The following is a 13,503-nucleotide window of genomic DNA, read 5'->3' as shown; positions in this document are numbered from 1 at the left end:
GTCGGCCTTTATTTGAGAGTTGTAAACAAAAAGGTTCCCTAAAGTTTATAAATTTAATGCCTGCCTTTCTTTATCCCTGTAAGTTTCCGGTATAACTGAGAAAAAAATACTAACAAAATATTTCAATTAATGACTGTGTTTGGCCAACGATTCTTTGTTTATAATAAAATCTCCCAGTCCATGGAGTCTGAGGTAATTAAAGTATCCAGATACAATCTCACAAATTACATAAAAATTATGCTAGCTTATTTAGCTATCGTATCTACAAGTCTCAGCTACACTCTTAAATACATACACACACACCCATTCACACACTCACACAATCACGCATACTAAATGTCTTATTCGACTTGGTTTGATTAGTTGTAACACTAAAACTAGTTTTTATTTCTTAAAAACACTGTTTTAAAAATGTACCATGTGCTACGGAATATTTGTTATCTAGTTACTCCCCCTATTGTGGGGACCTATTTCTTTATATTAATAAAATTTATAATAATAATAATTTGGAAAAATGCATGCAATACTTACGTAACCAAATGGTTTAGCAACACTGTTGTGGCCAGAACCAAACGCCCGTGACGCTTGAGGTGTCGCCTTCAGTGAAGTGTTGGTGACGGGAGCCGGAGATGTACCAAGAGGCCTGGAGCCAGGTCTTGGAAGACTGCCTGTGGGAGTCACTGATGGCCTCCAGGTTCCACCGCCACTGGAATTAATTAATTTTAGGTTGTTAAAATTCTCTTCTTTATCAAATTTTTTATTGTTATGACAAATTAAGTAACTCCAAGAAATAGGCTGTCCCTTTAGGACATTTTATGAACGTTAAGTAGTCCTCTTCATAGGGAGAATATCACCTAAATCTATACCAATATTATTAAGAGTTTGTTTGGTGGAATCTCAGGAATTAAAATTGAAAAATTCCGTTCATCGAAGGATGCTATACCGCACTCATGCGGATAAAACCGCAGGACTCGGCCGCCTTATACCGTATAGCAATATTTCTTCTTCTTTTGGTTACTCACTTCTCTCGATTTCTGGAGCTTTGCCGTCAGTCTCGTGAAGCGTGTCTTGTCCTATGCTAGATGGAGTAACCATTCCACTCGCAACTATCCACTCCCTAACGTTATAAAGCCATGATTTTTTCCTCCTACCAACACGCCTTGTATAAAACGAACAGTCATGGCCACGTACATACTTCCATGTCTGTCATATGGATGCCAAAGGCAATGAAGCGTTCGATTTTTCGATTAAAACTTGAAGACGAAGATAAAAGCGGTGTGATACAAAGCCGTACTAACATACAAGACGTAACATACACAAAAGATTCAAAGTAGAAATGGGCCGGTCACATTTCCCGCATTTGTGATGGCAGATGGGTCAAGAAGAGAAGATGGAATTTTAATGTAATAGCAGGCAAACGGGCAAGAGGCTCACCTGATGTTAAGCGATACCGCCGGCCATGGACCCTCACATTGCCAGAAGGCTCGCAAGTGCGTTGCCGGCCTTTCAAGAATTGGTACGCTCTTTTCTTGAAGGACCCTAAGTCGAATTGCTTCGGAAATACTTCAGTGGGCAGCTGGTTCCACATAGTGGTGGTGCGTGGCAAAAACTGCCTTAGAAAACGCTCAGTTGTGGAAGGACGGACGTCGAGGTCATACGGATGGTATTTTGTATTTTGCCTTGATGTCCGATAATGAAAGGGATAGCGAGGCAGAATTGGAAAATTGTCGTGAGGAATAGAGACAAGTGAAGAATTTGGAGGAGCCCTTCAGTCCGTCGGAGGTCAGGTACTAGAGTAAAACTTAAACGACATGGACTAAGTGTAGTTTAGTACTCAAATAAAGGCTATTTAAAAAAACACGTTTATTCTTTAGTTCTAAGTTAAAAATCGTAAAAAAGTGTCCTATTGTATTTCTATATTTGTTGTTTCGAAGCCTTTTCAAGACATTACGCAAATGGCTTGCATAATGTAGATAAGCGGCTGACTACCATATAAGACATCGAAGTAAATAAACTTGAATGCATCTTGAATGACAATAATAATATTATTAATGCATCGGCGGAAGCTGAACGTCTTGTGTACGGAAGATGGCAAAACCACAATAGCCTTTTGAGATTGACAGATTAAATTTCAGTATGTTTCTATGTTTTTATTATTCCTCCGTCATAGTCAATTTTGGCTTAACATACAAATGGAAATTGGCCAGTAATATTGCCCACTTTAAGATGACAGAAGGGCCAAAAAGACCCTTATATGGAATGGCCCAGTGGGGAGAAAAAAGAGAGGACCTCCCACCAGATACCTGGGAAGATGGATTAAAAGGGGCAGCAGGGAAGGTTTTAAAAATGATGGCGAGGATGAGAGACAAATGTTAGAATTAGGAGGTCGTGTACTATTGTCATACATAACGATATGGATTTAATGTAATCCTGATTATGTAGTATTCAAATACAGGCTATTTTTATGTATAGTCATTTGAAACATATATTGTCCAATTAATTGTTAGAAAAAGTTTTTTCGTGAATCACCACTACGTGTAATCAGCTGCCCAAGTATTACCCAATCAGTACGACTTATGGTCCTTCCAGAAAATAGCGTCCCAATTCCTAAACGGATGGCAACGCACTTGCGAGCCCTAACATCAGGTGAGTCTCTTACTTCTACCACTTACCGCTGCACGGTTAGTTCAAGAGCAGCCCCCGCTGCCCGGATGGTATCTTGCGCCTCTTGGTGTCGCAACGTATACACTTCAGTATTATTCACTCGTATTAGCGCGTCACCGGCTTGCAAACCCGCCCTTTCAGCTGCGCTGCCACCATTCACCTGAAAACGGACGGATTTTAGATAAGTTTTTGAAGAGCAAGGGGGTTGAGTTGTTCAATAATAAAATAGAAACCTCTTGACTATCAATCCTGAGGACGTACATCGAACCACGGCTTTGCACTAATCTTTATTTCTATTTGCGTATCCAATGGCTATAAAATAGAAATCGTGAGGAAACCGACATGTCTAAGACCCAAAGATGAACATGAGTCTGACAGAAGACTGAACTACTTGTCTATACAAAGAAACGCGATGTCAAGCTAAAACTAAAAGGCTTGTGGCGCCACTGGATTATGTATGTAAGTTAATACGATTGACATTTAAAAATGCAGGCATACAGGCCTATGAGAAACTGTTATTGGTATTTACTAGTATTTCTGCATACGTATGCACATATAATTCTTAATTTACTTCCAAAGAAAAAAAAGGTTTATTTTTGATAGTGTTCATCACCGATGTTTGAGACGTATTTATAAGTGTAAGAGGATTCGTAAGTGGAAATTATGAAATAAAAAGATGTCCCAAAGAGTCTTGACACGGCTTCCGAAAGTAGAAACCATATCTAGAATACATTCCGTATTATTACTACATACAATCATTACCTACACCTTAAATATTGATGAATCAAGGTTACACAAAAACTAACCTCGGTTTCGTTAGAAATAGCTATGTGTAAACACCGCATTCTTATAAGAAAACAAGACTTTTCTTTTACATAGCGACTTCACTATTAGATTTCAATTCAAAGATATTTTATTTCTTAAAGAATCCCTTAGTGAGAAAATTTAAGGTTGGTTAGTTTTGTACATACAGGTGGAGTGTTGAATGAATGGATTGAGCTATTAGTTACTGGGCAGTGTTGGCCTAGTGGCCTCAGGGTATGACTCTCAGCCCTGGGGTCGTAGGTTCGATCCCTGGCTGTGCACCAATGGACTTTATTTTTATGTGCGCACTTAACATTCGCTTGAGCAGCGAAGGACAACATCGTGAGAAACCGGCTTGCCTTAAACAAAAAAAGTCGACGGCAGTAAGAAGTAGGGGATCAGCCTCCTGATGTGTATCAGGAGGCTGATCACCTACTTGCCTATTAGATTGACATGTAACTGATTCCGAAATCTGAGGCGCAGACCTAAGGTTGTAGCTCCACTGATTTATTTAATTTTATTTGTAGTTATGTATTCGTGTTATCAAAATATTAGTTAATGCTCAGCAATACAATACAAACTGTAAAGTGTAAACTTGATTCACATAAGTAAAGGAACATAAATAAGTAGAATTGAGAATAATAAAAATCTTTTCCATAGTCGAAACAGCGCTATGGGCATTGTAATAAATAATATGGCATTATTAATAACGTAACGTTAATAATAATATTGTTTAAGATAGAAATATGCGTCGTAATAAGTTTTCATGTTTACAGTATATAAAACCAGTGTTCCAGTCAAAAATATTACCTGATATTACGGAGGTAAGCGTAATCAGTTTAAAATTAAACCTTTGCCCAAGTCTAGGTTACCGGACCGGTCTTGTATTCTAGGCTAAACAAGTATTTTTTGCCAGGAATGCATCGAAGTCTGGAATGTGGGGAGGGGCGGAAGGAAACGACTATGACGTCACATTAACCGTCTGCTTAATGCACGTGCGATCACAGTTTGTCCAGACTTTAAATTTTATGATTTTTGTAATATCTTTAAAGAAAATGTATTCTAGAAGATTTTTACTACAGTCCAATAATCTGTTTAGTTAAAAACTCTTTAGTTGGTAATATTCTGCGCAGAATACAGTTGATAACACGGAAATACTATGTAGGTTAATAATATTGTAAATACTGCATATTTGTTTGCATATGTGTGGAAAATCAATATAACATTTTATTGCAGCCGTAACCTACTGTAAAAAACACAGAAATTTAAATTCATTTGAATTTTACATTGATTGGGATGAAAAAAACTAAAAAAAAAAAACAGGAAATATTTGCATATAAAATATATATTAACATAAATTCTCAGCATTTGCATATTGGGTACCTAGTAACAATTGCCTGAAGTTCTTAAACGGTGAACGTCGTGAATTTATAGAAATATATGTATACTAGACACAACTGTTTATGTACAATTTACTTACAGAAGGGACTTCAACTGCGAAATTCTTATTAGCAAACAACACCTGTTTCCTAAACGAATAAGTATAAAATTACACGGACAATTAAAACGCAAACCTAATAAGAATTAAGCACTTAAACCTTAAGGCTTCGCATTAAACGGGTTTTGGGACACTCTCACTTTTTTATTTACTATCACAGAACACAACGAAACGAACACAAAATGGCGAACTCAAGTTAAAGGCATACGCGTCATACTTTTATTCTTTCCCCTCCCCAATTGAGGTCATTGCGTTGACCAGCTTTTTCTTATTGTCCACATAACTTATTAATAAACGTGTCTTAAGTCACTTAAATTTATAATCTTTATAATGATTACGATAAAGTTAAAGGTAATTTTGATAATAAAAAACCTTATATTTCACTAGCTTGCCATTCCCTCTCTTGTTCATGTTAACACAAATCCTTTGATATAATTTATTAAGCCTTGCAAAACATTTTTAAATAATATAAACTTAAATGATGATAGACTGCTGGAGCACACGAACATAGGCTCCACCATCACGTGAATGTTGAGGCTATTCAACTCCTTAACACCACGGGCCTAGTGAGAAGATTGAAAAGGACAAAACCATTTGAAGTAGTGAATTAGTGTAAGTGTACTTTAATATTAAGTGCTAAACAGTGAATAAAAAAAATTTAACACAAGATCAGAGTGTCTTCCCTTTAATAGAGACTATAAGTAGTGTTATTGGACACTTATGATAACAATCCTTTTTAGTAAATTAGGTTAGACTTAAATTACTTATTAGTCTTAAGTTAGGCTATATCGTAATGTTCCATGATGTCGTAGTAAAGACACATGTATATATAAAAAAATGATGATGAAGTGGAAATTGTCTCTTATCGGAGTTCACGCCTGATTTGACCACGACATTGATTTTTGAGTATATAAATAGATTCCCAGCTGCATACATTTTGCTGCAAAAACTACGGCTGGTACGAAATTTCCGCATATATTTACATGGACTCCAGCTAAATCTTAAAGCATTCATACAGTTACTAACATGTTTGAGAGAATTTAATTACATTTTGGTCATGTTTCTCAGGTTAAAAATCATTGAAATGACCTAGGCGAGCGAACAGATTCTTCGATGACTCACACGAGTCGTGATCTTGATAACGTTTACGCTTCGTACAATTAATAACAGATTTAAATGCTTTCAATAAGTTTGTCCTTGCTTTGTATTTTACAGCTTTATTTTATTTTAACTTTTCATAGAAATATACACCTATATGACATCACCAAAGGATCAATGTGTTCTATAAACATAGCATATACATGCCCATTATATATATGTTATGATCCCTATAAATACACTTTTCTACATCTATTTTTGTGACTCCGAATCCTTCCGATTTCCGCGTGTTATATACAATCCAACTATATTTCAATTATATCCCCAACCCGGCTATTGATGGGAACCCGCAAGATAAGCGGAAGTGTAGCCTAGGCAAACCTGACGCCGTACAGTTGCAGATGAGGCAAAGAAAGCCGTAAGCCGACTTGGAGCGAGATGAAATAAGAGCACCAAGACTGAACGCGATAGAGACTCACTGTGAATCTAGGGGTTAAAGGACTTTTGAAAAGTACATACACACTCTACCTGTTTAAAAGGCCAAAATACTTCAATGTCATTTGAAGAAACCGTTTAAAGACATTAGACGAACCAATGTAATAAATCTTGTTATTTCATGGCTAAAATTATTTGTTTGTCCTTGCAGACCTTTTTAGTTTGATCTTGGGTTATATTTCATATGTTATTCTATGGCAATGCCCTTAGCGCACGCGCAGGCCGTATAAGGTAGAAATACAAGAACTGGAGATTAATGCAGTCCCGTCGGGCGAGGTCACTTATATTTTTATTGTTTACTTTTAATAGCGTCTGCGCACGCGTCATTTTTCTTACAAAATTAAACAGCTGTTCTATAGACAGGTTCTGATGGAATTTAAATTGTAAAGTTACTGGCGTTAAAGTTCTTGGTAATGTAAATTCTTCTGTAACTTTTACAGTACAATATTTTATACTTTAAAATATTTGAACATTTAGACCATAATTAAGAGTATGCGCTTAACTTTTTTTTAACTTTCTGGGAATAAACCTATCTGGACCGTTTAATGGGGGTTTTTATTTACCCTAAAATTTACAACGCATTATTTATTTTCACGCAGTTTTAGCGTGCAACTGTTTACCAATGGACTTTGTGTCTATGCTCGCATTTAACGCTCGAAAAAGAAAGAAATACGACCTCATGGATGAGAATCGCATAGTATCAGGGTCACAAGAATACTTTCAGTTCAGCTTCATAAGTTTTTCATTTCTCCCAACGAATCGTGTTAGTTATAATTATTCAAAAACAATTACTAACTGTCACGCGATGACACCATTGTCGTTAAACAATAATTATTATAATTGATAAGTATAAATATGTATAAGCATTATTGTAAATATAAAATCATAGATTTAACACAATCTGCCGTATTAAGTCGCCTATTATAATTAATCTAAATATCGAGTCTACTAAATAATTTTAATTTTATTCAAGAAACCTTTTTAACTTTAAAATCTGTAATGCAGCTTAAGTAACCCGTAACTTTTATTAAAGAGTCGATCGTTAATGTTCGACCGTTATTAATGAATATAGAGCCTACCGTCGATAACTTGAAACTCAAGATACCAGATATAAAGCTCATTACCAAGAGTTCAAAATAACAAGCGTCTAAATACGAGGGCTGGGGGGACACAAATAAATAATCATCATCATCATCAATAGTTATACAGCCCCTCGTGGGCCTTAGCCTCCTCAAGTACACTTCGCCATCGCAATCTATCCATGTTTCGAGGTCCTTCACAACTCCATCCCACCAACGCAGCTTCGGTCTACCGGGTTTCCTCTTGCCACCGGGTTGTGAGTTCAGTAAGGTTACGTTGTTCGTCATTCGTTGTTGCACTTTATGAATTGGACGAAGTTGGCGTCAATGTTGTTGTTGATCAAAATGAAATAATAATAATAATTGCCTTTAAATTTATAGGTTAGGATACTCTTTTATTTAAACACGTTTCTATTTCAGTCTTCTTTTAGGTATATGTATGCCCTTTAAGACAGGCCTCCTCCAAATCCTGCCATTCCTCTCTGCTATGTACCAAATGCTATTTCTTTAACTTGGTCTATCCACCTTCTCAGTTGTCTTCGTCTTTTTCGTTCATTGGCACCAGTTTATTTGATCCATTTGTTTGTCCCACTTGCCATGTATGTTTAGTTTATTTATTTCTATTGTAACATCTGTTACCTTAGTTGTTTTTCTTGTAGTAAGTGTTCTCTATTTTGTCTATGTTTTATTCACTATCATTCATCAATGGAACGATATAGTATTATGTATAACGATAAAATAAAATTATTCACAACTTTATATTTCGAAAAGAACGTACGTAAGTCTGTTTTTAAGTCAGTGAATTCAGTCTATCGTTGTCATGATGTCATCGAACATCAACATCGACACTAAATTATCGCCAACAGGCGAGCAAGATATTATTCCTTAACTTCAAATTACGGAGGTTTTGTATTATTTGATTTTATTCAATCTATCGAGTATTTTTCTAGGGACTGTACTAGATAAAGTATTGCCCAATACAAATAATTATTTTTAACAATATCTCGATGTTATAGAACAGGTGGCAAAAAACCAGAGGGCTCGTGAATGTGTTGCCGGCCTTTTTAGAATTGGTAGGCTCTCTTCTTGAAAGACCCAAGTCAAATTGGTTCTAATCTGACCTGGAGCCACGATACTCCGGTCGTGCTGATCGTCTATTGAGCTATGGGAATTGGAGTACATAATATGATCTGGGTTCTCTGTCTATAAGACATGTCCGATTTGAGTACTTTATATTGGTAGTACTTAAATAATGTCGTTCGTATAAAAAGTGTCTCAGCTAGTCATTACAGACCTCCCATGGCGGCACACATCTCATGCAAATAATAGATCTACAGCGCAAGCCAATTAATCCGTTAGAACTTAATTTAATATATAACTTAAGTAATTAAATGAACTCTGTGTATTATGTATACGTCAACTATTCACGACGTTACTTACTAACTTCTTGCTACAACAGGAACAAGACGCCTAAGAGTAGACCTTTTGAGCTAGTTAAACTAGTGTAGTGAATAAAAGTGCAAGTACATCTCGGACACACGAGCATGGTGTCAAAACAGAACACTGAAACTGTTATTGTAGAAAATAAAGCCAACATAATATTACTTATAAACCATAATTATCGTATAGGCTAGATTTTAATTCATATAAAGTCTAGTTTTGTAAATTTACTTGTAAGAAAAATCGTTATTATTTTTCTCTTTAATTGCTCAACATCAGATGATCCTGCAGCACGTTTGCCTCGTTATTAAAAAAAACTAACATATCAAACCATTAGAATTTGCGTATTTTTCGCGCTTTGTGTTTATTTATAGCTAATGCAAATAAATAAATAAAAGTTAATATAGAAATAGGCGCTAATTAAAGATTTAAGGTGCTTTTCTCGCTCAACGGATATTTATCGCAATACAGCGAATATGAGCTGCCGATAGGTACACTGCCACAGTGATCCAACTTTTTAAATTAAATTTTCTATTTATACATTTTAATTAATATTATTAGTAGGTAGAATACGGCAAATATAATGATTATTTAAATATGTTTCAAAATGTACCTAAATAGAACTATTAGACAGAAACAATATAACAATAATCCACAATTCGTTTATACATGAATGGTAATTAGTAATTACTGTACACAGTGGGTTTTTCCTTTAACCTTTTAAATCCCTGACTTCCGGTCTGTTACCTTATTCAACGTAAATTATAGTGTGTATTTAGTTACCTTATTTGGTCGTTATTGTTTCAGAAAATAATATTAAAACTTTCGAAGTTATACAGAGCTGGACAGACGTTAGGCCACAATCCCACCTGATGTTAAGTGGCATTGGCACATCTGTCTAGGAGATACCTTATAAACCGCTGCTTGAACCTTGATTTTGTCCAAGCAAGTTAAATCACGTAAAATACAATTTTCGTAAGTCACCAACGAGCAGTGATACTGACAAGAAATAGTCCTTTTGTAAATATTTTAATCGTATGTATTGTTGTGTGTGTGTTTTTCTTTATAGTACAGAAATGGACAAATTTTTAACTATGCGATTTACTATACATACATAGTAACTGTTTCTCCTTTTAAGTGAAAATGATTACATCTACAGTATTAATAACACAATACGCCATGTATGAACTTCATATCTACCTTATTAGGTAAGATATAGCCGTCTATGGAGCGGAATAAAAATTGAGTAAAATATTCACCAAAAACATGTTCACAGACTTAAGAGATAAAATAATGTTCTTTATTATGAGATTGTAAGAAATAAAACAACGAATACGTGGACAAAAATGTTTCATTCATTAATTAAAGCCCGCTAGCCGACTTTTTAAATTTTTTGTAGATATGTCTTCACTAAGACATCATGAAACATTACGATCTAACATAACGTAAGACTAATATGTAATTTAAGTATCACCTAATTTACTTAAAAGGATTTTTAACTCAAGAAAGTGTCCATTAATACTTACTTTTATTCTCTATTAAATGGAAGATATTGTTACGAAGACGGGTAGACTGCATGTTTCTAGATTTTTCCACTAGTTAGAGAACTTTTCAGCAGGCTGTAATATGATTTCTGACCGTTTCAGGAGAGGGTCAATCACATATTAGAAAATTGTAATTTTCATAATGTTACCCTAGTTTTCAGGAAGCTGAAACCTTTTTTCAGTCAGTTTCAGAACATGTGTAGTCGATTGGTGCAGTTTTCAGGAGACCCGTTTTTAGGCGTTTTCAGGCCTAGGTATACCCCTTTGATGAAGGAATATTCTAGACCGAACTTTCTAGGTGTGAGACAAGGACGAAATGATACGAGAGAGAGAGAGAGAGAGAAGATCAGAACTTTCTCGAAACTAGACTGAGCACTCTAGAACGCCGTACGACAAGGACGGAGCAACGTGCGAAAGAGACAAAGAGTGCGGACGTTTTAGAATTGTGCAATCGCTACTCAGTAGCAAGCCCGCCTAGAAAGTTCTCGAATATTATTTAGAATTATTCCCAGGGATATATAAGCGAGCCGAAACGCGACTAGTCGCCTTTAGTTTGGAATGCGATAACAAGAGAGAAACACCGAAGCGATAAAGTGAATACAAGTGATAAAGTACTGTGTGAAGTGTGCATAAGTGAAGTGATTAGTGACTGTGTTTTTGTGTGTTATAAGTGCATTTCTGCAATTAATTTGTGCTCATAAATTCCTCATTGATTTTTCAAGAAATAAACCCTTGAAGAAATCTACGGCATTTTCTATCCGATCCCCTAGCTCGTAACAATATTATGTTCTTGTGTTCTATTTTTTCACTCATTGTTTAGCATAGAGCTGTGTTGGCCTATTGGCTTCAGCATGCGACTCTCATCCCTGAGGTTGTAGGTTCGATCCCCGACTATGCACCAATGGATTTCCTTTCTAAGTGCGCATTTAACATTAGCTCGAACGGTGAAGGAAAAATTCGTGAAGAAATCGGCTTGCCTTAGACCCAAAAAGTTGACGGTGTGCGTCAGGCACAGAAGGCCTATCATCTACTTGCCTATTCGATTAACAAATGATCAGATACAGAAATCTGAGGCCCAGACCTAAAAAGGTTGTAGCGCCATTGATTTTATTTTTTGTTTAGCTCATAATACTAACGTTCACTAACACTAATTCAAATGGCCAAACCAATTCCTTTCAGTCTTCTCACTAGGCCCGTAGTGTCAAGGAGTTGAATAGCCTCGACATTCTCGTGTTGGTGGAGTTGGTGGATATTTATGGTCTCCAGCTCCAGCCGAAATTTGTGCGTATGATTTTCGCATAATACTTTTATGAAACTTATTTATTACGTTCTTTATCAATTACACACTTCCTAATTTAAGTGTGTACAAGATTGTCTATGCGTCATTGTTATAATATTCGTGCTTTATCACTTGTATGTATTTAAATGATATTATGTAAATATAAACATATTGATAATGTGTAATCACGGGTTATTCCATTATCCGAATTAAAAGTACAGGAAATATTTGTACGCGCAAAATTATATACTTTTGCGCGTAAAAATATTCAGAAAACACAAGTCTTACGTATTACTTGTAATATTTGCAAAGAACTACTACTAATTGCAAAGAAGTTTCCTAATCTTAGCCATTTTTCCCAACCTTTTTATCTTCTAAGTAAAGTCCACAAAATAGTGTAATTACAATTTCTATACAATAATTACGGCTAATAAGTTATATTATGCTGACCTAAGACCAAAATGTTACGTAGGAAGGCCTGTACAAGATGCAGACAACAAAGAGGAAACTAAATCATAAATGCCTCTGTAAAAATCACTAAAACAATAAAATCTTTAAAATCAATCGAATCTGATCGATTAATTGATATGATGTTTACGCAGGATTAAATCTTTCGCAATTTTTTGCCATCGCCCACGTATATTTATCTGAACAATACATCAGACACCAATGTTCCATTTAGCCTTTTAGCTAACAAAGCGTTTTTGCATTGATTAGCAGATCCGGGAATTAGGAGGGCGATGACCCATAAACAAAATATTTAAAATTGTACGGAAGCAGAGATAATTAGTAGGAAAGTCTAGAATTAAACCATCTGGATAATACTAGTTGCCCAAAGGCACACAATGGAACCTTTGATTTTTGATAACTAACTTCAAAAATAATTATAATTAAAATTAGTATTTACATAAGGCAAGACCTTGATCAACCTTAAGTGCGTGACACGATTCAATTTTTTTATTTAAGGTAAAATATGTCATATCTATTTCGTAATCCTCCAGATAATATAAAGCTAAAGATATACAAAAATGTTCAAATACAAACGAAAGGAAAAAATATAGATAAATTCTAAAAAAGATAAAAGTTTTGCCGCTATGTAACCACCAGCTGCCCACTGAAGTATTTCTGAACCAATTTGACTTAGGGTCCTTCAAGAAAAGACCGTACCATTTCTTGAAAAGCCGGCAACGCACTTGCGAGCCTTCTATTCCTATTACATAAAAAAACCTATTTCAGCTTTGTTGTCTTCTGTGCGTGTTATTTTTTTTCTTACAATACAGTTCACAAGAGAGTGCGAAATGCATGAATCTTTACAAAAATTATGGCTAATAATATATTTACTTAATTTTCAAATACTAGTGAATAACTTAAACTAAGGTTCATTTCTTAATGTTTTATAATGTTTTGATAATATGTTCGCGTGTCCGAGATACCACACTTGCATATAATAAATAAAATACAACACATATGTACGAAGTTCATAACGATCACAGGTTAAGCGAAATGTTTTTAAGTACCGTTTGTGCTCATCATGACGATTCAAACATTCTTAACATTGCGATCGACATAAATGATTTGTGATTTCTAAGAATTAGGTCCCGA

The 13,503-nt window shown here is 35.3% G+C and overlaps 1 protein-coding gene across 9 annotated transcripts in view; it reads right to left on the bottom strand.

Moving 5' to 3' along the window:
* LOC123707002 (PDZ and LIM domain protein Zasp) overlaps positions 1-13,503 on the bottom strand; it is a 47,620-nt gene that overhangs the window by 13,994 nt on the left and 20,123 nt on the right. For all 9 annotated transcript variants that reach the window (XM_045656737.1, XM_045656733.1, XM_045656739.1 and 6 more), the window contains exons 3-4: positions 2,673-2,824; positions 532-706 (exon numbers count right to left, since the gene is read on the bottom strand). In XM_045656737.1, the coding sequence (XP_045512693.1) occupies positions 532-706; positions 2,673-2,824 (327 nt within the window). The remainder of the gene's footprint in view (positions 1-531; positions 707-2,672; positions 2,825-13,503) is intronic.

Source organism: Pieris brassicae, chromosome 3 (genome assembly GCF_905147105.1).
Source record: "Pieris brassicae chromosome 3, ilPieBrab1.1, whole genome shotgun sequence".
Classification (NCBI taxonomy): Eukaryota; Metazoa; Arthropoda; class Insecta; order Lepidoptera; family Pieridae; genus Pieris; species Pieris brassicae.
This window is presented reverse-complemented; position numbering and strand designations above follow the sequence as displayed.